Below are 27,403 nucleotides of genomic sequence, written 5' to 3' on the forward strand. Positions count from 1 at the left end.
TATTTCTAGTCTACAGCTACTTTATTTTCAACCAAGACCAAGTCTTTGTGCGAATTAATGGCTCCGACGACCGCGTTCTAACCGTTTTGTTTAGTTTACCATTTCCAGTTTCAAACAAGCATAAATATTCTGGGGACGGATTATGTTTTGTGTGTAAAAATACACTTTGCAATGAAAAACATCACTTAGTAATGTCAAAGGTTCGCACGTATGCGTTGAGTAAATGCCGTTTTACACCTGAACCAGTTCACCACTCTCAAACCATAACCTGCTCTTGAGCCATTGGTTTGCATTTAATGAGAAAAAAAAATCAACTTTTGAATGAAATTAACAAAGGAATCCAATTTTATGGGCATACTCTGAAATTTGTGGCAGATCGGATAAAATCAGATCCGGCCCGTAGGCTGTATGTTTGACACGCCTGGTTTAGGTGTACAATCAGCCCAGCTCAACAGAAAATGCCTTCGTAGTGGCCCCAAACTTGTGATTTTTTTTTTTTCAAACAAAAGACATTGTTAAGCAAATTTCTGTTTTTGGTTGTAAGCACAAATATGCATTACAATTGCCAGGTAAAGTGGTACTGTGCAAGGAGCAATTTAGCTTCGAACTGATGAAAGTTGTTCTTGGAAGATGCAACGCAATTTTGATAGCACATAAGACAACAAACCTCATGACCAGCACTTTGATAAAAGCCATTTTAAAATTAGTCAGGAAGTAGTTTCAACCACTTGGTGAGAACTCGGGTAGCTTTAGATGAATCCCACAAATTACAATTAACGATAATAAACACGCTCCTTTGATGCATTCGATTATATGTATGGAGAGCAAGAATAAAGGCATGAGTTTTCAGTTGTATTAGTCCACTTTAATTACGTTTACTTTATTTAAAAATACAAAAATAGTCGAGGCGAAGTTAATACAATCTTTAAAAAAAAACATTCATACAAAGCACAGCTCACATTTGAATTTTGCATGGGTAGCTTAAAATATTCACAGTTTAATTTATTGGCCCATACAGCACATTGTTGATAGAAAACAAAGTTCAGCGAGTCATTCTCACAGTTGGATGTAGTTTAAATAAATATGTCAAGGTGTAATTCTTAAATACAGGTCTGTATGTTGATGCCCCAGGCAGCACTATCCGACATGATCACTTAGCTGTTATTTGGCACACTGGGCGAGTAGAGGGACAAAACATCTTTCCTTAGCATGAGCGACACACAACTGAGCCAGCTTCGACTGGTGGGCATCTCACCGACAATCTCCCACGTGTCGGTCTCCTCGCAGAACCTCTCAATTGTGTCGTGATATCTAACAGGAGGATACGACAGAGTGCACGTGATGTAATGTAGAGATGCAGTTTTTTCTTACACCTCACCTGTCCCATCCTTCCTCTCCTCCCAGCACATAGATTTTACCATCTACTACAGCGACGCCAGGCCGGTAGCGTCGTTCTTTCATGGGGGCACACATGGTCCACTGATTGGTCTTGGGGTTGTAACATTCCACCTTGTCCGTGTTTTCCTTTGATGCATGCCACCCGCCTAAAGTTGAACATTGTAGCTCAGAAATTGTGGAAGAAGCTCCAAAACCAAAACATACACTTCCACATACAATATGTAACATTGAAATGCAGTTGCATTCAAAATATACATAAAAATGGTGTACCAGCGCATCATATTTTTTGTAAGGGATTTTCCTTCCATCCATCAATCCATTACTTGAATCACTTGTCCTTAGTAAGGTCGCTGGGGTGCTGTAGCCCATCCTTGCTGACCTCAGGCAGTGGGCAGAGGACACCTTGAACTGGTTCCCAGACAGTCGCAGGGCACACAGGGACAGACAACTCACTCACTCACTCATTCACACCTAGGGACAATTTGGGACAGCCAATCAACATAATATGCATGTTTTTTTGTAATTTGGGAGGAAACCGGAGTGCCCGGAGGAAACCCACACATAACATCATATGAACTGGGTGTGCTGGTGAAAAACATCAAAGCGTACAGGGAGTGCAGTTTGCTGTGTTTTACGGAAATGTGGCTCACGTCTAGCATACCGGACGCTAAAGTGTTGCTACCCGGCTTCAGCGCTGTTAGGGCAGACACAAAAGCGGAGAAGAGGTGGACTCGCCATCTACGTGAACACTAAATGGTGTAACCCTGGGCACAAAGACTTCCATCTGCTGCAGGGACGTCGAGCTTTTGGCCTAGTGTGTGACGTCATCCACTCCGCTGTTGCTAAACTACAACACAGCACCCTGAGGCCATTCTGTTAATCTGTTAATAAACAACAAAAAGGATACTGCTGGAAGTGTGAATTTCCCAACGGGGATGAATAAAGTATCTATCTACATGCATGGGGAGAACATGCAAACTCCACACAGGAAGGCGGGTAGCTGGATTTGATCCCAAGACGGCAAACTTTGCCGCGGACGCGCTGACCACTGAGCTGCCATGCACATTTTTTTGGGGGATATTGACTGATATCTTGCATAGTTTGGCTCTAATCTAGATCATCTTGGTCACTGGGAGCAGATGACATGATTCACATACAACTAGTAAACAAACTACAAAACCCAGAAGTGAATACTTTACCTATGACATAAATCTTTCCTTTTAGCGTACAAGCAGCTGAACCAGAACGAGGAATCTGCATTGGAGAAACTTCTTTCCATGTCGCAGTTTTAGGGTTGTATACTTGAGTAAGATCTGAGCCGTCGCCATCCTCCAGAACAGCGCCACCTACAAGACAAACAAAAAAATGCAAACTTTTAGAGGGTTTTGAACCAGTCAAAGTATTTTCTTACATAGGCTCAGTGAAATTGAGGAACTTCGGTTTGTAATTGAAATCTGGTTAAGAAGGTGCTTAATCAAGAACAATACAGTGGCCCCAATACATTCGAGCCACTCTAGGTGTGGAGGAAATACTATATTTATTCATGTAGTTACGAGAAATCCAAGTTACGAGATATTTTTCGAACAAAAATCTTGCCTGGCACACGAGAAAAAAATCCAAGTTACGAGCATTTCCAGATGCTATCACTAGAGGTCCAATTGCCTAAGACCACACACGTCCAGCTGCAGTTAACATGTTCGTTCGTGATTTCTCGTACACCCTCACTCCTTCTCTACCTCACTCACTCACTCTTCCACCAACATGCATACATCTGTTAGGAACTGCTTATTTACTCCATGGTAAGTGCTCATAATAAACTCTCATTTTGTTTAGTTAATACCTTATTTATCTCATGACTTATTTTTATGTCTGAGTACTATTTCATACTTTTTACAGCTATTAAGTCTCAACTTGGATGATTTTGGGAAGCCTGGAAACTGACTTTTTCAGCAATTTCCTAGAAGGGAAATCCTTTGAGATGAAAAAAAAAAAATTCTAGATACGAAATTGATCCAGTAATAGATTAATGTCGTATGTACAGAAGCCACTGTACGTTTGCGTCATGTCTCACCTGTGATGTAAAGGAGACCATCAAGTGCCACGACAGCAGGACTCGTGACAGCCATTTTGACTGATCCGGTAAAGTGCCAAGAGTTGGTGTGAGGGTTGTAGCATTCCACTGAAGCCAGACGAAAGTGACCTTGCCAGCCACCCACAGCATACACAAATCCATCCAGCATCGCAAGGCCTGCAAACAAGGAAAGATACTTGATTCAGGCAGAATGATCCTTGTAGGTCAGGTATGGGAGAATGCACCGCTAAGGCACTTCGCTGCATTGTAAACATGTAGACTACGATGTTTTACCGAGTTTGTATGTTTAAATATCCTGCAAGAGAAGAGGTCTCAAACTCACGGCCCACAGGCCAATTGCATCCCGCAAGACAATAGTTTTAAGGCCACTGCCTTAATATGAATGCTTAATGCAATTGTGGCCTGTGCAAGTTTGATATGGCTATATATATATATATATATATATATATATATATATATATGCTAATTAGCTAGACAGAGCTCAATGTGGCCACAATTTCAATGCATGTGGGCGGAAAAAAAATACTTAGCTTGCAAAAGAGTTCGATTTAGAGTGCTTTTTAAACGTGGCACTTTATCTGGAAGTCAGTGAACTTGGCTGATAGCTCCTGTTGAAAGCACGAAATATAGGGAGAGAAAATGCGCGACAGTGAGAAAGCGCTTGAGCCTGATGTAAGTCTGCCCTGCAATACGACTGGCTAGCTACTTTTGGGTTTAGCCCACGGCACATATATCCATTACAGACTATATTTCCAACAAATTAGCGGATTCCATTAATTAACCTCTTAATTTTTTGCAACACAATCATGAATTATTTGATTCAAATTGAAATGCAGAACAGGGGCTCAAAGGGTTGGGAGGGATTATCGCCACTGTTGATGAGCGTTGCTGATAACTTTTGGGGAGTTTCTGCCTTTGAGCAAAGTGAGCTGAACATCTTTTGTCTGCTTTACCATAGTTATTGATCACAACTTGAACGTTTTTGCTTTTGTCGTGTCGTAATATGCCACAGTTGCCTGACTTGGAGCTACCACTTTAAGCCGCGAATGTGCAGATATAGTCTCATCTCATCAGCTGCACCGCTTATCCTCAGTAGGGTCGCGGGGGTGCTGGAGCCCATTCCAGCAATCATCGGGCAGTGGGCAGGGGACACCCTGAACTGGATGCCAGCCAATCGCAGGGCACACAGGGACAGACAACTCGCTCATTCACACCTAGGGACAATTTGGACCGGCCAATCCACCTGAAATGCATGTTTTTGGGAGGAAACCGGAGTGCCCGGAGGAAACCCACGCAAGCACGGTGAGAACATACAAACTCCGCACAGGAAGTCCGGTAGCTGGATTTGAACCTACACAGGAGGTTCCCAAGACCTTAGAACTGTGCCACACACTGGCTAACCACTGCGCCGCCGTGTTGCCCGTGCAGATATAGTGTTATGTTTAAATACATTGTACAGGGAGGACACATCTTCAGACCAGTTCATGTTAAACATTCAAATCATGTTTAGAAAGTTGCACACATTTGAATAGAAAAAAATAAATACATTTTTCTATTCAAATACTTAGTTTTGTCATATGTACATTTGAAAAAGTGGAATATTTTTATCAGAACTTTTCTTGATGCCATCCATCCTTACCTCCGGCGGCTCTCAAGTACGAGGACTTTAAAACCCCCATGTGCTAGAGAGTATTGTTAAACTAATTCCGTTGTTTCTGATAATTGACTGTTTAAGTAAAATAATGGCACCAACTGAAATAGACACACCAAGTTCAGAGCGAGACGTGTTCATAGGAGCCATTTCCATCCAGGTGTCAAAGCATGGGTCGTAGCGCCACATCTCCCTGCTGGCTGAGCCGTCAGGAAACTCCCCTCCAGCTAAATACAGAATGGAGTCTATAAAAGGGAGACAAGATGACAAGTTAAAATGTTTTGTTGAAAAAGCAAAAAACTATTCATACATTAGAGGTTCTTTCACATCTGTGAATAGGGAGCAGGTTATTCGAAAAATAAAATGCTCTCAACGAGAGAAAGTGAGAAAAATAAGGATTTTAGTGCCCTCTGCCATTATAAAATACAAAGAAAACATTAGCAGTATCCTTTTATCTGTGTCTTGTAATGTTTCAGATTTAATCAATATATGTTTGCCAGACCTGATACTACCAGCCCGTGCTTGCTCACAGCAAATGGCAGGGAGGCATGTTCCCTCCACTTATTCGTCATGGGATCAAAGCTCTCAACACTGCGCAGCACTACTTTGTCATCCTCACCCCCAACTGTTATGATGAGTTCCGATGACCCTGTTACCATGGACACAGCAGCAAAGCGAAATCAAAGGTGAACTTCACTCCCGTGCAGAAATTGCCCCATGATGGGTGCTATTCATTTTTGTGAGGTCAAATTATACTACCACACGACATACAATATAGTATAATGGCTACCTGTGGATTGGCGTGGCCGAACTCTGGAGCAGAAGAACTCCCTTCGGCGGTCTTTCAGCAGCATGTAGTCTTTAGCCTCCGAAATGAGCCACTGGCAGCCCTGGTTATCCTTTACCACATCAAGAGACTCAATCACATCATGGAGGTAGTAGGGGCTGATCAGTGGCAGGCGGACGTGTTCCAAGACCTTCAACAAAAAAGGGAAATTTTACTACACTTAAAATCCTGCCAAATTATTCAACACCCACAAGTTATGCCGTTAGATACTATAGACTTAACCAGACCTTGTCAAAGCTCTGCTTGCGAGATGGACATTTATTTAGCCACAGCATGACTGCTTCAAACACAAGCTCCTCTTTGCAGACGTTCAAGTAGTCACTGGTGATAATTTCAGTTAGTTTGTCCACACATAAGGTCAAGAACTCCTCCTGCAATGCAGAATTAAAACATCACAAAAAGCTGCAGAAAAGATACACATCACTTATAGTTGTGGTTCAGACTGCATGCAATAAATTACATGATGGGGTGGTACGATACTGCATGACTAATGTATTGTGAACCCTGCATATCCTTGGTCAAGACAAAGGTAATGTTTTCTTCCAGTTTTTAAACACTACTTTTCAGAAAGGTTTTCATTTATCGCACCACGCCCCACTCTTTGCACTGAAAACTGCATTAAAATCATCTAAGTTTCATTACATCTTGCACAAACTAGAATTGTTAGCTTTCCTAGACTGCCCCAGTCTTCCTTCCTTGCATATAACGGATGTCAACTTTAAATTAATGTGAAATAATGATTTTAGCAGAATTTCAAAAGGTGTAACACTCTTGGTGCATTTGACCAGGTTGCACAATTTATAGACTTGCCAATTTGAGACAGGGTCCATGCCCTCCAGTAATGATAAAACCCAAAATAGTACACAAAATAAGAGTTACATTATGGAATACAGACTTGAATAGAAAAGAATTACAGACCCCCAATGCTAAACAGTAAGCACAACTGTAACAGAGGGGATCCTCCTACCAGACCATACTACATTACTTAGATATTTTTTAATGACGCACGATTGCTCTACATATGATAGACTGTAGTTGTAGACAACACTGCTAAAAATTGTTTCCTATTCGTAACTAGAAAAGCTGATCTCTTGACTATTTTAAACTCAGTACTTCCCATGCTCCATGTTGATATCATCCTAATGCCACAATTTGAACTTCTGCAAATTAGGTTTTATTCAATTTCAGAAATTAGATCATTTTACATAGAGATGATCCTTAAAGTGAACACACAGATACCAAGCAAAAACACATAAAACATATAAAATAATACACAACAAAAATAAATCGTACCCCCAAATTGCATTTGAGGCTCAAGCATTAATGACTTGTATTATTCCATCAATCCTTTCAGCCATATAATACATGATGGCACCACAACCCTCTCACCTGTTTGCAAACACTGCTAAAGTGCTCAAGAATGTAGTCCATGCTTTGTTTCTCCAACACCTCACAGGAGTGGGCCTCAGCGAAGCAGTGGATCCCTACACAGTTTGTCTCGTCCATCTGACGCTCCATGAACTGGCAGCAAGCCTCTCGCACCGCCATCACGTCCAATAGATTGGCTGCTGCTAACAGTGCCTGGACATAGCAGAATTTAAATGGCAGTTTCAACAATTTAGTTTGGTCAGGCTGGCTGTGGAAGACAATACAGTAAGAGCCATGTACAATAGATAAGGAGATTTTGATCACTAATGTTTCATTAGAGATGATGTGTTAATAGGTATTGTGGCTAAAGATGATTTATATCATATGTGTCAAACTCACAGCCCGCAAGCCACATCCGGCCCAGCGTACAATTATATCAGACACATTAAATAATTTTACAGTACAGATGCTGCCCTACTTACGAACAATTGTTAGATGAATTTATTCGTAAGTTGCTTCAGTGCTATATTTTGTATGTTTAAGGTTTATATAATTATGTTTAAGGCTTGAATAAGTAACCTGTATTGTTTTGTACTAAAAAAAAATTAACATTTAATAAAATAATATGCTCTATAAAGATAAAGTTGAGTTTAACTTACTTTTGGAAGATGAGCTTCAACAGTTAGGAGAAGTGGCCGAAATGCAACCATTTTCTCAACAGCGCCAACCTTTCATATTCCACTTTAATTTCAAATGAAACAGCTTGCCTCTTCTTTACACCAACCATATTGAATTGATGGACGAGATATTAAACAATAAAAAGCCAAAGTTCTTAGTGCTGGAGGTACAGTATAGTATGTTTACACACTAGGAAGAGAAAGCCGGATTTCTTCTTTGGGGTGAATGCTGGGTGACCTCTCGCAGTGCCACCACACGCCGATAGCGGCAAACAGAAGCACTACAGTGCTGTCCTGTACCCGGAAAAGGATGCACTCAATACAAAAATCTAACTTAAAGCAATGTCCTGTTTTTCGACATTCCGAAGAAATGTTCGTTTCTACCGTTTGTTTTTTGGAAATCTAATGGTCGTAAGTAGGGGAGCCTCTGTATATCTACTATAATGATATTATATCAATTGAAACCATGTTCTTTTGGTAAAATCAAACACAAAATCATGATGCATTTTTCTAACAACGCTCATATCAGAGTGCAGGTCTGATTAGATGTCGTATATAGCAAGTGGGAGAACCAACTTTTAGAATCTTTTACAGCAGAAACAAAAAACCACACGTGAGCAAAACCTACCTGGACATTTGCTTTAGAAATATGGACCTCTGACGTGTAAGCATAGCTAACCAGCATGCCGACCATCTGTGGCTCTACTCCGTTGATGGCCACCCGGTCTTGTTTTGACTCCTTGAGGTCAGTGGTAAACATTACCTTGCGGGAGCAAAAAAAGGATGCGAAGTTGATAAGAACAAGATCTGTTCAGGGGTCAGGATTAAATGAAAAGGAGGACAAATAAGGACCAGTCGATTCCCAATGCTAGAACTGTAACCACTTCACATAGCTGAAGGTAAATACACCTGTATCCTTCTCATTTCTAGCATTTACTGATATAACAAAAATAACTCGGTTCTCACCTTCTTTTGAAACCATTTACCAGCAACAGAAATGGACCTCAACAAGCTTAAGTAAACTGCTGGATGGAGACTAATTTGGACAGAGTTTCTGGTGTCATTTAATGCATTTTATTAAATCAAACATCACACAGTGAAATAAATGCACCAACGAATTAACTTGTCTGAAGATCAGGTTTAGAGGATTTGTTTAATTTGTTCTGAAAATACAGTGTCATGCAGAAGTACTAGCCCCCTTTCTAAATTCTGTGTTTTTTTTGCATATTTATCACTAATATTTCAGATCATAAACCCAATTCTGATATCACACAGGGACAACCAAAGGGGAAAAAAAAAACGTTGAAATGTTGATTTTTTTTTTTAAGCCACACAAAAAAAAAAATCTAGGCCGATCTGGCCCTATATAAAAAATTTCTCCCCCCTTGCTAATTCACAAAGTAAAAGGAAAAGCGGAGTTCAATTCTACAGGCCACACCCAAAATGTATTGCAGCCACCTGTGTTGAATCAAGAAACCACTTAAATTGAGTCAAAGTGAAGTATGTTACAAAACCTCAAGAACATAATTCACATGCCACAATCCAAACAAATACCACAAAAAAAATAGATAATAAGTGATAGAAATCCATCAGTCTGGAAAAAGTTACAAAGCCCGTTCTAGGACTATAGCAAACCATTGTAATAGCCATTATACACAAATGAAGAAAAAATAAACAGTAGCAAACCTTCCCAGGAGTGGTCGACCAACTAAAATTACTCTAAGAGTGCGACGAAGGCTCATCCAGGTTACAAAAGAACCTCTAAAAACATCCAAGGAACAGCATGCCTTGCTGGCCTTAGTTAAGGTCGGCATTCATGACTACACTATAAGAAAGACACTAGCAAAAAATGGCATCCAAGGTAAAGTTCCCAGGGAAAAACCACAGCTTTCACAAAACATGAAGACTTGTCTCACATATGCCAACAAGCATCTGAATTATCCTCAAGACTTCTGGAGAAACAATGTGGAGTGACGAGTAAAGAACCTTTTTGAAAGTTGTGCAGCCTATCTCATCTGGCACAGTAATTCACAAAAAGAGCCTGTAAAGCATGGTGGTTTGCAGTGTAATGGTCTGGGCCGCTTTGCTGCTTTAAGACAAGGAAAACGTACAATTGTTGGCGGAAAAATGAATTCTGGTGTTTACCAGAAGATCCTGAAGGAGAAGTTTCAACCATCAGTTTGTGCCCTAAAATCCAAGCGCTCTTGGATAATGCAGCAGGGCAATGATCTGAAACACACCGGCAAGTCCACCTCTGAATGGCCAAAAAGAAACCCCAAAAAACTAAAGTGAACGTTCTGGAGTGGCCAAGTCAAAGCTTAGGTTTAAATCTAATTGTGATGCTGTGGTGTGACCTTAAATGCTAGAAAACACTCCAGACTCTGAAAGAATTCAGCAAAGAAGAGTTGGCCAAAATTATTCCACACCGTTGTGGAATACTCATTACCGATTATAGTAAATCGTCAACTGGCTATGAGGTCCATTACTTTTTCCAAAGGGCAGCATGGCGGCGCGGTAGTTAGCGCGTGTGCGGCACAGTTCTAAGGTCTTGGGAACCTCCTGTGTGGGTTCAAATCCAACTACCGGACTTCCTGTGCAGAGTTTGTATGTTCTACCTGTGCTTGCGTGGGTTTCCTCCAGGCACTCAGGTTTCCTCCCACATTCCAAAGACATGCATTTCAGGTGGATTGAGCAAGCGAGTTGTCTGTCCCTGTGTGCCCTGCGATTGGCTGGCAACCAGTTCAGGGTGTCCCCGGCCCAGTGCCCGATGATTGCTGGGATGGGCTCCAGCACCCACGTTACTGAGGATAAGCGGTGCAGCTAATGAAATGAAATGAGACTTTTTCCACATGGGGCCAGAAAGGTTTTGATTTTGTTGTGCTTCAATAAATTCAGTCAACATTTCAAAGCTACTTTTTCATTTTTCTTTGAGGTGTCCAAATGGTGTTGATCTGAAACCTTTGAAACCTGAAGTGATATGCAAAAACACATAAATCAGGAAGAGGACAAATATTTTTTTGTATACGGTGTGGCTCTAATGAGAAAAAAACAGGTTTTCCTGACTTTCCCGACACCGGGGTTAGTTTGTTTACAGGTAAAATTGGGAAGGCTCAAAGACGGCGATGTAAAGTCCACCCAGGCTTACCTGAAAGTAAGAGCTAAAGGAGGCCAGCACAATACGGTGACAGGGGAACTCCTGCCCCCCACAGCACAAAGTGACATCGCAAAAGGAGTTGTCCAGCCGCATGGAATTCAGGCCCTGCAGGACCGTGTTGGGATGCCGGGCTTCCACAAAATAGTAGTCCTCGTCGCAGACGACGGGGGTCTCATCAATTTTGGCCACAGGGTTGGTTTCCACAATCTCAGACATTTCCGACGCTAGAAGGGAATCCTGTGAGCCAAGCAAAGACAGAATGTGGAAAAACAAGATACCTCACATGCGTGCCCCAAAATAATGCCAACCCCACAAAGTAAAGAAACAATATAACCAATGTTAGCATCTGAAGAGGTTGAAGGGGAGAAATCGGTTTATTAGCTTGCTCACTAATAAGGCTTAAGTTAGCTGTGTAACAAAAACTGTGTAGCTGTAGGTTTATTAGATGTAATTACTTTAGCCCATTAATTCAGCAGAATTTCAGCATTGTAAACTTAAAAACTAGAATGTAAAATGACCTGAAGGCATAATCCTGAAACAGAAGTCCAAGTTTTTGATGCGAGCAGGTAAACAGCTACTTGCTCTTTTTATTAGAGGTTGAAAACAGCTGTTCGGATCTGGTGCTGCCCCCAGTCAGCAAAGAAGTGTATTGCAAACACATTTTGTGAAACAGTTTCTCAAACCAAGGCACACTTTTTGATTTAAATAAATCTAGAAGAACACCGTCCGTTGAAAATATTTTAAATCTAATTATCGACACCAATTTTATGTTGTTGTTTTAGAAACATAAATTATCATGCTGCCTAAATAATGGGGTATGATGTTTTCCAGGGTTGGGTAGAGCTACTTTAACTTACTTTCAATTACTTTTGGATTACTTCAATACCAAATATGCTAATAAAAGACAAAAGAAACAAAATATGAATACAATTACTCAATTTTGTGCAGGCTTGGGGAGTAACGGAATATACATGGAACAGCAAAAATGATGTTGGCAAGCTGTTTGGATTTAATTTAATTTTGTTTCTGTCGCATTTTATGTTAGTTTTGGCGGGATTCAAAGAGATCAAAGCCAGGAGAGAAAGCTTACCACATGTTGTGAGTCATAATTTTATTCATATTTAGTTTATTTTGTCTTTTATTAGCATATTTGGTATTGGAGTAATCCAAAAGTAATTGAAAGTAATCAAGTTAAAGTAACCCTACCCAACCCTGACGTTTTCATACCTGTCAACCTCCACGGCTCCATGCCCTTACAACTGTCGTATTTTCCCTTACAAAATACAAAATAATCCTATGTAACCGCGGTGTACTTGTCCCACCAAAGATCCACATTCACGCTGGACTGGATGATGAGGTTTTTATTACAGTTACTGCAAATGGATGAGTCACAACATTAGCTTTTCTGCTGGCTTTGATCTCTTTGATCTCATTGCAGTTCTCTCTGGTAAGACTGCCAACAAAGCATATCAAAGAGCTTTCTTTTCACTTTACATAAAATACATTTTAGAATATCACAATACATTTTTACATCTTTACATTTTAACAAGATACTTTTAACAAGAGATCGTATAGTGGATTTTTAACGTTTACAATGAATTCAACATATTTTTCTTTAGTCTGAATTTTAACCAACATCATCCTTTTTTAATGTATATGAGAAAATAGAAATAAAAACAATAATAAGTATAAAAATGGGTACAATTTACCTGCAAATGGATGAGTCACAACATTAGCTTTTCTGCTGGCTTTGATCTCTTTGATCTCTACAAGGGGAATTAATATTTAGTAAAACGGAAACAAAACGAAAATAAACCTAAACAGCTTGACAATATCAATCACATTACTGTGCATGTTGAGAGATTTGTCAGCTGGGGTTATAATGTTTAAAATTAACTTCTTTTGTGGAGCACCAAAAAATGTGTCTTACCATTGCAGTTCTCTCTGGTAAGAATGCCAACAAACCCCGCCTCCCGGTCACATGTCAGAAGCCAAAACCAAACCCCACCCCATACCAGCAGATGGCACTGTTGGACTCATCATTGCAGGACATTTACCAAAAACTATACACATATTTCAGCAGGAATTTCAATTAAACAAAAGTTATTATTACACCCGTTACATATATATTGTTAATTAACCTTTTTGTTGTGAGATACTGTGTTGCTCGACATGAATGAGGTTTATTATATAAAGTTCAAAAATTAAGTAGCTTGGACGTTCACCGTAGAAGGAAAAAATACATGCAAATATAATTAAGTAGAATAATACATTTTCTTATTCAAATTATTAATTCATTTTCTGGATTAAATTGTTGTTGGTAATATATTGATTAAAGGGAGAATCACAAACATGTCTTTTTTCATTTTGCCCTTTTATACGTCCTTTTTTTTAAACGTCTTTATACAACATAATAATTCGTAATAAAATGCATCAAAGCAAGTGAGCCTTATGAGAGCCGGCTCTCTTCAATGAGTTGAGCCGAAAAACCCGGTTCTCTAAAAAGAGACGGACTTCCTTTCACTTCACAACTTGAACTCGTTGGACTTGATTGATGGACTTGATTTGATGTTGATAGTCGGTGTATAATGGATGGTACCCATAATTGCCAAATTTGCGTTTTTCTGTACAGATTTTCTTGTACGTCGTACACGTCTTAAAATGCATAATAAACGTATTTTGTACGGCAAAAACGTACAGGTTGACAGGTATGAACGTTTTATCATTTGTGGTCACTGTTCACAAGACAAAGGAGGAAATACCACATAACATCAAATTTAGTAGATAATTTTGTTTTAATTTTGGATGTTACTGTATTTTAACCTGTTTCTAGAGTTTGACTACGTTTCAATCTAGTTTTTCTAGAAAAATAAATACTCAAAATGAGCAGGAAAAATCTGCCAGTGGAACAAACATTTTTGGGGAAGTTATACCCTCTTTTCTTTTATGTATAATACAAAAATAGTAGTTAAAATCAGAAAAATGATGTGTAAGATTTTTACTGACTTAATTTATTTTGTAATTTGCAGTGCGATGTGTTTTGTCAAAAAAAATAAATACGGCGCTACCTCATGAGTAGATAATTAATATATAAAAAACCAAAATATACATATAATATATAATATAAACACTTTGACATTAAATAGCCAATAAACTTTTTTTCTACTTCAGATTTGATTTCGGAGCAAGAATGGCTTATTTTCGCACAAAAAATTGTTCTGAAGACATTCTGCAAACAGGAAAACAAAGCTGAAGTGCAATAAGTTCCACACACCGATGCCCAAACACGTAGTTGCACTTCAGCTTCCCGGATATGTTTAGAACTTTTTTTTTTTTTTTTTGCATATGCGTAAACCCATAACCGCTGTTCTTACTCCAAAACCAAATCTGAAAAGGAAAAAAGGTCTCTTACCTTTTTCTAGTCAAAGTTTGTACTGTACTGTATACCTTTTTGGGACACCCTGCAGTAATCTGCTGACACCTACTGATATGGCTGTACAGTTATTTGGCTAAACACTGAAAGAAAACAAAGATACTGAACAATGGCATTCTTTTTTGTTTTTGTTTTTTGCAAATATTAAATCTTGCTATTTTCTGTGGCACAAAAGGCAAGCTACCCTACCTTTTCGAGAAAAGACTTCCAAGGCCCCTTGAAATAAATCAAAACGAACTGTTTTCATCATATGTACTTGCTACATATTTCTGATACCCATCACCACAATACGCGCTCTGTCGTGTTCTTTCTACAATGTCATATAGAACCTGAAATGGAAACAATTTAACTTATCATTTAAAACAAGTTTTTCCCAGTATGTTTTACAAATTTGTATTTAGTATTTTAACTTAACATCAGTGACATGAGGTGAGGTTTGTGTCTGATGAGGCACAGTCAGATTTAAAAATAACTCAACCTACATCTTATTCTGGCTGGGATGGGCTCCAGCCCCCTCCGCGACCCTAATGAGGATAAGCGGTACGGCTAATGAGATGAGATGAGACATCTTATTCATCGTTTGGGTGGCAGAGAAAAAACAGCTATATGAACTGTAGCATAGAAATAAAAACGTTTTATTTTCTTGACTTAACTTATCAAATAAGTATTTGTGCTGCTAGAGTGCCTACGCCTGCAACCAGCAAATGGATCAATAGATATAATGGATGGGTAACATGCATGCTATACTTTTGACATTAAAAAGCGGTAGTTTTCTAAACCTACCAAACACATATTAAGAGTATTCTTGAACAGCTTTTTTCCACCTTCGCAACATTGCTAAAATTCAACCGATGCTGTCCCAATCTGATGCGGAGATTATAATTCATGTGTTTGTTACATCCCGCCTTGATTACTGTAATGTACTACTCTCTGGTCTTCCAAAGTCCAAAATCAAGAGCCTGCAGCAGGTACAAAATGCTGCAGCGAGGCTTTTGACTAAGACAAGGAAGTTTGATAACATAACCCCGATTTTAGCTAACCTGCATTGGCTCCCTGTTAGCTTAAGATATGATTTTAAGGTTAGTTTGGTAGTATACAAAATCATACATGGACTTGCTCCCTCATATCTTTCAGATTTAATTCCCTCCTATGTTCCGGTCCGGAGCCTTCACCCTGAAAATGCTGCTGCACTAGTGATCCAAAGAGTCAAGAAGAGATCCGCAGGTTTGAGAGCGTTCTCTATTTGGGCCCAGGTGCTGTGGAATGCTCTACCCATGAGATTCGATCTGCAACCTCCGTGGAACTGTTTGAATCTAGGCTTGAATATTATTATATTCTATAGCTTATGAATGACCTATATTTCATGTTGACAATATCTATGTATTGTTTGTTAATGCTACATCCATTGCAACCCGGTCATCCTTTTGATTTTATTTTTTATTTAATATTACACTTTAAATATTTTATTTTATTTTTAATTGTATTGTCTGTAAATGCAACATCAATTGCAGCCTGGTCATCTTGGAAGAGGGATTACTTTATGTGCTGTCCTTTCTCGATGTTTCTTTATTTTCCTCATGCTGAGGTTTTTGAGTTTTTCCTTCGCCCTCTTGTAGGTTTTAGATCAGGGGATGGTGTTTGCAATAATCTGTTGTCTGTGCAGCCCTTTGAGACACTTTGTGATCAAGGGCTATACAAATTAACGTGACTTGACTTAATTAGTTTGTCTTGTGTACTCTATTTTTACACCTGAAACACAAACCGTCTCCTAAATATTGCAGCCCCCCCCACAAAAAACAACAACATTATCTGCTTGTTTTGGAAGTGGCAAACTTTTACCAAAACACAAATCGAATATGATAATTTGAGTGGTTTATTCACGCACAAAATAAGCCATTGATGATGTGATAATTAAAATTAGAAAGAAAATATTTTTTCCCCAGTGGTTTCACACGCCATTGCCCATCAATGCCGAGGTTCGGCTCGTTTTGGAAGGCGGGATGACTCCTTCCATCGGAAAATTACAGCGACCAGATGATGAAGGTTCTGTATCTGAGGCAGATCAAGGGACTTTTCCTGCATCTTGTGACCATGGAAACCAGTACTATCTGTTTCATGTGGGGGAGCAAACCCTTACCCCAAAAAATAGCCGAGAGAGGGTTTGGGCGATGCCAGGCTGTACTTGCCCAAGACACACCAAAGGAAGTGGTTTCCTGTGAACCGTGAAGATAGGTAATCATCATTAATGGAAAAGCTGCGGTCAATCGTGGACAATTCATCACATCCACTACACAGCATTATCTCCAGACAGAAGAGCAGCTTCAGCGACAGACTGCTGCCACAGTCTTGTACCACGGACAGACTGAGGAGATCTTTTCTTCCTCATGCCATGAGGCTCTTTTACTCCACCCGGCGGAGTAAAGGCCCACATTAAACCACACCCCCCACATTGCATATTACCGTATTTTTATTGCAGTGTGTATTCTGTGTGGCACTATCTAGATACTCTATATAACACATTACATTGGGTATTAACACGTCACATTGGGTATTTGTGTATTGTATTCTTTTTGCTTTATAATTGTTTTGTTCTCTAGCGCACGGATGCCGCTGGAAGTGTGAATTTCCCTGCGGGGATGAATAAAGTATCTATCTATCTATCTATCTATCTATCTAATTCTATTGTTTGGGGATGAGGTGTGCGCCGCATCGGAATCCTTAATCTCACTATCGCCCTCCCCCTTTGAGACAAAAGAATTCCTTGCCTCACTCTAAATTTGAAGACGCTTGTCACAGTAATATATTACATACCAATTGTATTTATAATATTCACAAAAGAATACATTTTTTTGAAAAAGAAAATTCCCAACCTTAGATAGAACTTTGGCACTGAATTAAAAAAAAAAAAAAAAAAAAAAAAAAATATATATATATATATATATATATATATATATATATATATATATATATATATATATATATATATATATATATATATATATTTAATTCTATATTTTCATGACGACAGTGAGGCACAGCCTCACCTGCCTCCCCTGACCGCACGCCAATGCTATATATAAATAGAAAAGCTTACCTAAGATACTAAATTTCATACCATCTGATTAGAATAGAGAAAAAAAATCTTGCATAAGACTGGCAACTTACTATTGAAAAGACTTTTTGCCTAAAGCAATCGATTGAGTGCCAATAATTTCAATTACGAAGCGGCAGAAAAAGGTATCTTGTATTGTGTTTTACTGAGGCTAAACATGCAGCATATTTATATAATCATGTATTCAAACATAAATAACATGGTGTGATTGTCACGTTTTAATGGGGGTGCCACAGAGAAAAGCAACCGGCCTAAAATAAGGAAATGTGGATATTTTGAGAGGCTGCTGGCGAGGATGGAAAAATTGGTGTATGACAGTTTTTTATCCACAGATAAGAGATTAACTTGTTTGATCACAGAAACACCAACACCATGCCTTGCATCAAAAAGCAGAATGCGGCATCTTTTATTGAGGTTATCACAGGCAGGTGTCTCCCAGAACACCCGGTCTCTCCAACGCATTCTTACGGCGTGCAACAGCTTCCAAGATTTTCTTTCTGGGCCCCAACTGAATGCGAATGCTTTTCAGGTCTTCATCAGAACACAGCATGAGAGCATCCAGATCCAGTTGCTCTCTGGTGAACGCAAGAGCAAACTCAGACAACGAGATAGAGGACAAGAATGCATTAAGTGGAGACGTTTCCTCCTCGTCGTCATCCAAGCCCAAATCGTCCTGCTCCCACGGGACGTCCGTGTCAACGTTGCCCTCTAAGCCAGAGAAATCTTCTTCTCCTTCGGGCAATTGGCTCTGAACGAGGTAGCCGAGGTTTTCATTATTCCTGTTTGCGACGTCTTCCGTCTCCAGACTCATCCTTTTCATGAAAGTAAGACCACCGAGACCAGGCCTGTTGAAGATGGATTGTTTGACTTGGCCTAATTCCTCATCACCGGAGCCTGCCTCTCCTTCGTCTTCCAGCGCATTCTCGTCCTGCTCGTTAAAAACATCTAAAAACTCCGGATTCTCTGATGCTGCATCCTCCTGCTTGTAGAATATGACATTACCATCTGCCCCAGATCTCTGCAGGGTGCCCTTTTCTTTCTTCCCAAGCTTCTTTTGAAGCGTGCCTTTCAACCTAGCTGTGAGTGACCCGGATTTGTCAGAGGCAATGAGCTTGGAGAACTGCTCGTTGACGCTGCTCATGGTGCCGATGCTGGACACAGCTGACGTGCCTCCGGTCTCAGAAGAAGACCCAGCGGCGTCAACACCACGGTACATCTTATCCATCTTGCTTTGGTGTCGCCTCTTAACCTTCTCACAGAGTTTCACCCGCTTCTCTGCTTCCTTGGTGGCCTCTTTCTTTAAACGGACCACCCTCTTTGGATTCTGGTTGGTCTGTTCGGAGGAGGCGCCATCCAGGAAGCGCACACACTCCATGCGGTCCCGCGAAGCAGCCACGTCCATAGCTGTATGTAGCTCGTTGTCCAGAGCGAACAGGTTGGCGTCAAAACTGACAAGAAAGCTAAGGATGTGCATGTGGCCGTTGGCTGCGGCGTGGTGCAGCGGTGTGTTTCCCCAGATGTCACTGCGGTTGGGGTCTCCCCTGTGACACACAAAAATATTTATAAAGCAAGGTTTTGCATCAATTGCAAAGCATCCACTCTCCCGTCTCTTTTTAAATCGTGCAGTCAATCGATGGACTAGTCAAAGAGTACAATTAAACATGCAAAAGGTGAAATAAAAATTAAAGGGACAGTCTGTATGATTTGACAAATAGATGTCACTGTATTGTGCCCTGCTACCGAGAACGCATGCTAAGAAGCACAAGAAAGAATACAAACTACAGAGACTCAAAGAGATTAAACCACACAATTTTTCTTCCAATAATTTTGCTCATCCTTTCACAATAGATGAAAAAAGGAAGAAAAAAACAGATATAGGGGTAGAAAAAAACAAAATAAAAAGGAAAGAAGAAAAAGTAAAGACAAAAGGGAAACAATAAGAAAAAAAAGGAAAAAAAAAATAAAAAAAGTTAAGAAAAATCTTGTTTCAATTAATAATGCCAGCTTCCTCTAGGTGAGTCTCATTTTATGCAAAACACAAATTTCTAACCTAAAAGGGTTTTTAAAAAGCACGTCTTGTCACGGTGGCCATGGCGCCCAATTGGCCCCGCCCGTGTGGCGCCAGCTGTGGCTCGTTGACGGATTGGCCTTTCTTCTATTTAAACTCAGTGCTCTCACTCACGCTTTGTCAGTCGGTCAACGAATCTCTGCACCCACAAGACGTGGGTCTTGACTCTGTCTTGTTTCCTGCTGGTTTCCTGTCTGGTACTGTTTCCGTCTATTTTGTCCTGTTCAGTATCGATCATCAGTTTTGTTTCCCCATCTAGTTTGTCCTGTTTAATAACGATATCCAGTTTTGATATCAATCCTGTCTGTCCCGTCCTGTCTGGTATTGACCCCATCTGTCCGATATCTGCTCATGCAATTGGTATTGATCTCGTCGGCCGCTGGCTTCCTGTCATTCCATGCCAGACTGCAACCTTACGTCTTCCGACCAACAATCGCAGAATCACTGGCGTTTCGGTTAACATGCATGACTGAACGATTTCCCGTAAAATAAAAGCTTGGGTGGGAAACGTCATGCATTTGGGTTCTCCTCCTGTTCCAGTTCATGACACGTCTGTATGATAGTTCATGTATTTTTGTTAATTATTTAAATCAAACTTTTTTTATTACGTTGTTTTTCCCCACTAGGAGGCGTTAAAAATACACATTATCCCTTTAAGCTTGTGTTTCCATAGTGCAGTCGTTTTGCCTAACACGCGAAAGGTCCCCGGCTTGAGACCGGGTGGAAATATATGTTGGCCTGGAGAGGGACGGGTGTCACCAGGCTGTACTTGCCCAAGACACACCATGGAAAACGGTACTCCTGCAACCCTACTGGTTAAGGGATCCAACCAACCATGTGTGAAGGCATCACAACCTTTTCTTCTAAGGGCCGCAAGCAGAAAAATAGAATTATCTATTGGCCGCTTTGCAATTCATTGACTTGCAATCGCCAAGCTATGAAAAAAACCCGATTCATTTTGTGGATATTTTCTAGTTTTTTTAAAAGTGATAAGGCCAAGACTTTAGGTTGGACCCTGCATTTTAACAGACTACCCCTGCGCTAAACAGCGACCAAAACCCATCTTTGCACTGGGGATGATGACATTGGAAATGCGACATGGACACAGGTGAGAAAGAGGAAGAAATAGCATCAACCCTTTATCTGTTAATGATGATAAAAAAATATTTAAAAAGTAACCAAACAAATAATCCCAAAGTTTTGCTTTCCTTAAAATGTGCCATGTGACTCTACTCGTCTATATCTAGGATTTTGATTTCACAATACTATTACAGAAAATTAATTGGCCAGAAATATCTGTCCATTTGATCAATATCATCGGGGAGACACTTTGCCACATAATCCTAAGTGAAACCAGTTACAGACTAATTCTACTAGGGGTCGATAAGAAACTTTCACTGTTTAGTTTTACCCTACAAATGCTTAATAATTCAGAATAATGTGTTCTGACTAGGAGTGGGGTGTTTAAAGAAAAAACATTTTGAAATTAAATTGTGGGGATTAACATACTCCATTAGCTGCAAAGTCCCCCCCAAAATGTGCTCATCACCCTCAATAAAATAATGAAATTACAACAGAATTTTTAAAATATAAAATCAATCAGTAGTTTTTCATCTCTACTTTGCAACACCATTATTGTGAATGTTCAAAATGTAGCTTCTTACATTACTATTCCGACATAATCATTCAAAAATCTAACAACAGGAGTAATCGGTAAACCATTAAGATGTAAAGTCCTCAACAGGTGTGCCTCAGTGTTCCAGCAATAAAAGCCATTAGAGCAGCAAACGTTGTGCCTTATGAACAATATGTCAATTATTTATGGGTACAACATGGAAACGAGCATCACCTTCCGCTGGAAAGCTTTTCAGTGAGAATGACATGATTGGTAATGACCAGGCGCTTTTGTGATGCCTAATGAGGACTGGAGTTGAGGGGGCCTTTAGAGGCAAATAAATGGTTCTTTTGATTTTGTGGGGTCTTTTTTTCTCCTCTCTAAATATTTGGCTCATCTTACCACAAGTTGCTATGAAAGAAGAGTGAAGATTGGTTGCAATTATGGTAAAAAGAAGTAAAAAATGTGTTGCACAAGATAAACAACCTTGCTAATTATTACAATGATAATTTTTATGGGTGGCACGGCAGACGGGTGGGGAGCGCACTACCACACGGTGCGGAGGTTCAAGGTTCAAGTCCAGCTATTGCAGCCTCCCTGTGTGGAGTTTGCATGTTCTCCCCGTGCTTGCGTGGGTTTCCCCCAGGCACTCCAGTTTCCTCCCACATTCTAAAAACATGCATGTCATTTGGCAGTGTCTGAAATAATCTCTGCACGGACGCCCGGGGCGTGCATCTTTTATGTCGGGCGCACAACTTACAAAACGTCTTTGCCTGGGTGGCCGACAACTTTTTCAAGAAATCATTTTCCAAAGTAGACGCACAGAGAACACGAGAAAAAAACGATAAGTGGTTAGGAATCAAGCCAAAACCTCAGCCCCAGAAGAAATATTCAAAAGAAGCTAACAAAAATGATGACGCTACAAAACATAAATGTACTTTAAAAACATCGTGGAAAGAGGAGTTTACGTGGCTTGTAGTAGACGATGTACCGCAAACATTGCATGAATGAAGATGAGTAAATACAGGTACATACTGATGGCAGATGGAAAACAGCGATTTCATATACATGCAATGAATGTTATTAGTATATTTCTAATAAACTTAATTTTAAAGTATTGTTCTGTTATATATTCTGATAATCAATCCTTAATACTTTGCAACAATTGTTTTTTTTTTAGATTAGTCATCTTATTGTGTTTCAAGTTGTGAAAAATGGGGCAGGCAACTTTATGTCCGGGCGGGCAACTTTTGAGAGTCCAGTAATTTTTTGTCATGAGTATCAGACACTGCAATTGGCCAGTCTAAATTGTCCCTAGGTGTAAATGAGCGAGTGAGGTTTCTGTCCCTGTGTGCCCTGAGACTGGCTGGCAACCAGTTCAGGGTGTCCTCTGCACACTGCCTGAGGTCAGCTGGGCTGGGCTCCAGAACCCCCGCAACCCTACTGAGGATAAGCGGATTATTCTTGCACATTCCCAAAGAGGAGTGAACCCTACACAAAGGGTGTCACAGTCGAATGGGAAAAACTGCTCCAAACTAAGGGCCACACTGTTTAAACGGTGAATTAAAAAAAAAAGAAATTGTATATAGTCGAGTGGACCTAATAGAACCTACTGACGACTTGACAATGAAATTCCAATGTGACCAAATAAGTAAATCAGTATTTTCTCATGCCTCTGTCAGCAATATTTTTAACAGACACAAAGACCAATTTTCTTGATATAGAAATATCCACAAAATGAACACTAAATTAAAATAAGAGGCCAGTAACTAGGCACCATATTTTCAGAAAAAGTGGGCTAGGTTTTCTTCAAAGAAAAAAATTAAAATAGCAATTTTCCATCATTCACTCAAATAATTTTTTTTTTATTCAACATTCGGACTGAAATTTTGAAAAACTGCAAGCAGCAGTTAAACAAAAACAACTCTTTCATCAAGAAGTACTGTACATTATAAAAATATGAATCCTGGTGCGTGATACCTTAATGAATCAAGTTCACTTTAAGAGGCCTTGGAAATTCTCCACACAGACCGGATGTGGCCCGCGGGCTTTGACTTTGATATACTGTATGTGGCCTACATTAAAGACATGACATTGACAAGTGGAAAGTTTTTTACAAAATTAGTGTCAGTGTTGGTTATTTTAAGTTTTGCCAACGCTGTATGTCGAGTTTTATGACTCCTGAAATGATACAAGTATAATATGTTTGCCTTCCCCTATCTCTTCCAAAAATGTTGTGGGTTAGGTCTTCTGTTTGGTAAGATGAGCTATTTAGTTTCAGAGGAGGAAAATTAACCTTTTTTGTTTACGACAATCTGAGACATTACTTTAGGGCTCATGTGACAAAAACCATGGACTGCGAGCCAAATGTGGTCCACCACATCAATTTATGTCGCCTGCTAGAGCTTAAAATGTCTGAGCATCTAAAAATAAACGGGTCAGAAGAGACATTTCCCCCCCATGTCTGCTGCGATAACTACGAAGTACAGGCTCTGCGCCACTACACACCATTATATACATATCAATGATTGGGATTGAGATATAAATGATCCTAAAATTTGCAGGAAGATTTCGTTATACAGTTATATGTCTACATACAACATTAATTTGTTGCCAGATCATGCTAAAATTGCTCATAACTTGAGCAAATCTTCCTGAAATGAAAACAAATTAATTCCTTTCCGGCCTCCCAAAAGCGGTTAACCCTAAACATCTAGAAAACACATCCACCTGATTGTTGAAAACACAATCAAATAGTAATTGAACCTAAAAAAACAGTTATAAGATAAACAAGATGATAATAAAATGAATTCAAAGCCCCGTTTTTTAGTAGTAACGTCTGGAAATTATCGTAACTGAGATTTTCTCTTGCATGTCGGTCAAATTTTTTCTCAAAATACATCTCATATCTCGGATTTCTCTGAATTTGAGTAGCTTATATACTGTATATAGAGGATTTACTGTATTTAATTTCTGACATATTATAGACAAGCATTATGGCCAGGCGTTGCCGGGCATTCTACTTGAGTAAGGTTGTTGGGGCCGTGTTATGTTGAAAAAGCGCCACAGAGTCACCAGGAAGTGGCAAAGAGCAGTTTGACCGCATGCAGCTCCAGAGCCGCTTGTACACAAAAGAAAATGTTTACCAATATTGTTAGTATTTATTGGGGGTGCCTCGGTACTCGCTAATGCCTATAGTACTACTGTGTACAGTTTCATGAAAATCGGTCCAGTCAAAACCCACATATGAACACATACACGAAAATCGGGATTTATAAAATAGTCTAGAGTTTAGATGTGTCGTGACATTTTTTCAATGCAACTGTAATGTTTGTGACCTGAATATTTATTGTATTCTGACTAACTCTACATGAAGGAGTAGTTACATTTAATTAACATACCCATTACATTTAGCTAGATTAATAAGTTACATCAGGCCCCCTAGAGGACAGTCACTAGCTGATGTGGCCCTGATGAGGGTGTCACCTCTGCTTTAAGGCCATTAATCGTACATCTTTTAATCCAAATAATGCAATCCAAGTGGTGAAAAACAGAACCAATTTTACCCTCTGCTGCATATAAGTTGGAGCGCATCCAAGTGTCCATGAAAAGCAGCCAGTAGCGTGGGCGTCATGCCATCTTCGTCCGGAAAGTTCAGGTCCTTCCTTGTGGCCTCCTTCAAAAGGTCCAGGTAACCGTCGATGGCTGCCTTGTGGTACCGCGACATGACTGTTCTCTTCCACGATTAAAAGGGAGCAGAAACAAATTGCTCACCTTCTTCGGGAGCACAAAGCCTTCAGATCAAGCGAGCTAACACAGGGTGTCGACATGTCAGCAGCAAAGAGCCATAAAACAGTGGCAAAGTCCAGTCCGCTGATGTCTGCTCACTCATCGGCACAGAGCTCTCATTATGTGACAATTAGCCTGAAATAGGCTTGCTCTACTGATTGCATTCTTTAGTAGGGCGACTGTGATACCTGTAAGGATCAGCCCCTAAATTATAGAAAATTAAGGTTTAGACATCACTTAAAATACACTTATACAGTAGATTATATACTGTCAGGGTTGGGTAGGGTTACTTTAACTTGATTACCTTCAATTACTTTTGGATTACTCCAATACCAAATATGCTAATAAAAGACAGAAGAAACTAAATATGAATAAAATTACTAAATCTTGTGCAGGCTTGGGGAGTAACGGAATACATGGAACGGCAAAAAATGATGTTAGCAAGCTGTTTGGATTTATTTTCATTTTGTTTCTGTCGCAATTTATGTTAGTTTTGCCGGAGATCAAAGAGATCAAAGCCAGGAGGGAAAGCTTACCACGTGTTGTAAGTCATAATTTTTTTCATATTTAGTTTCTTTTGTCTTTCATTAGCATATTTGGTATTGGAGTAATCCAAAAGTAATTGAAAGTAATCCAGTTAAAGTAACCCTACCCAACCCTGTATACTGTATGTATGAGTTATAGTTGATACCGTTGCTTACACATCAAAAATGAATTCTATCTATCTATCCATCCATCAGAAGTGGGTAAAGTAGCCAAAGAATTTCCTCAAGTAAAATTATTGTTTCTTCAGGATAATATTGCTCAAGTAGAAGTAAAAGTATTCTTCCAAATATTTTCTTGGGTAAAAGTAAAAAAGTACTTGGTGAAGGTACTAAAGTAATGAGTAACTGTCGCAACATCGTGTTTATTGATTATCAACAAAAATACATTTACAGTGGGACCTCGCTACTTCGCGGTTCCACGTTCGCCGGTTCAGAGCTTCGTGATCTAAAAAAAATAATAATTAAAAAAAAAAATGTATATATATATTTTTCAAGCATTTTTGAAGGGGCGTCGCTACTTCGCGGATTTTCACTTTTCGCAGGTGGTTTAGGTCCCCATTAACCGGGTCTAAAAAGTAATAATAATAAAATAAAATAATTTAAAAAAAAAAAAGTAATTTTCATTTTTCGCGGGTGGTTTTGGTCCCTATTAACCGCGATAACCGAGGGATTACTGCAATTTCAAAGTAAATTAAAGTAATCAATGTAAATTCAAGTGCTACTACAAACAATAAAATAAAAATAGTATAAATCAAACAAATAAATTAAGCACATGTAGCACCAAGTAGCACATTTAAAGCCCGGATACTTATCTTACCAGGCTCTGCAAGCGAAACAACAAGCTCGCCCATTAACTCAAACATAGTAGACGTTGCATATTGTAGGTGGTGTTTCGCTCCCTTTTTAAGCGGAACATGCTTTTGATGTGAGGCCAGGGGTGCTCCTTCTCTTCTGTGTTTTCATAAGCGACATTTTCGTTCAGTTTCGGCTGTAAACAAGTTTTATCCCCGCCGAAGTTGAACATGGTCACATGACAAGGCTGAAAAGGGCACCCTGCAGAGATCTGACAAGGCTACCTTTGATTGGTTAAACAAGATAGAGCCTGGCAGAGTTTTGCGTAAAAATAAATGCGTCGTAGCGGAGACAGACAGACGCGTACTTACGTTGAGGGGAATAATTAACTAACGAAGTAACGACTTCAATGTTGCCTATACAGCGAAGTAAAAGTACCTTTTTTCATCACAAACTTACTTGAGTAAAAGTAAAGGGATTAAAAAATACTCCTAGAAGTACAAAACTTACTCAAGTAAAAGTAACGGTGTAAATGTACTCTGTTACTACCCACCTATTGTAACGACCCTCAATCATGCGCGACACAAGGGTTCACAGTCACTCGATTTATTGCCTGCATTCAATAAGCAATACAAATAAGTCAGGGAGTCTGTGCACGACTGCATACATCTTCAGCACGAGGTGATATAGCTGAGGGTACTCCAAGCAAACAACATGCGAGCACATTGATAATGAAACCTTAATAATTACAATGAGCATAGCTTTCCCATGTACCTGCATCCAACAAACAATACAAATAAGTCAGGGCGTCTGTGTACAACTGCATACATCGAATACATTAACAAAAATACAAAAAACGGGA

The 27,403-nt window shown here is 39.6% G+C and overlaps 2 protein-coding genes across 2 annotated transcripts; both read right to left on the reverse strand.

The window, feature by feature from the left end:
• Nucleotides 1–843: 843 nt before the first annotated feature.
• LOC148376429 (kelch-like protein 24) lies at nt 844–11,759 on the reverse strand. The gene is made up of 12 exons (XM_088347085.1): nt 11,706–11,759; nt 11,179–11,424; nt 8,662–8,796; nt 7,378–7,569; nt 6,216–6,359; nt 5,932–6,118; nt 5,644–5,790; nt 5,258–5,386; nt 3,470–3,646; nt 2,598–2,744; nt 1,379–1,544; nt 844–1,311 (listed from the first exon to the last, which is right to left on the reverse strand). Exons 2-12 carry the CDS (start codon nt 11,401–11,403, stop codon nt 1,155–1,157), a joined length of 1,806 nt encoding a protein of 601 aa, XP_088203211.1. The 5' UTR covers nt 11,404–11,424; nt 11,706–11,759; the 3' UTR covers nt 844–1,154.
• Nucleotides 11,760–17,950: 6,191 nt separating this feature from the next.
• Nucleotides 17,951–25,142, reverse strand: anks4b (ankyrin repeat and sterile alpha motif domain containing 4B). Its single transcript, XM_088319814.1, has 2 exons — nt 24,982–25,142; nt 17,951–19,273 (listed from the first exon to the last, which is right to left on the reverse strand). Exons 1-2 carry the CDS (start codon nt 25,140–25,142, stop codon nt 18,151–18,153), a joined length of 1,284 nt encoding a protein of 427 aa, XP_088175940.1. The 3' UTR covers nt 17,951–18,150.
• Between the last annotated feature and the right edge of the window lie 2,261 nt (nt 25,143–27,403).

The sequence above is a fragment of the Urocampus carinirostris genome, chromosome 1 (assembly GCF_059441175.1).
Source record: "Urocampus carinirostris isolate Australia breed hairy pipefish chromosome 1, RoL_Ucar_1.0, whole genome shotgun sequence".
Taxonomy (NCBI): Eukaryota; Metazoa; Chordata; class Actinopteri; order Syngnathiformes; family Syngnathidae; genus Urocampus; species Urocampus carinirostris.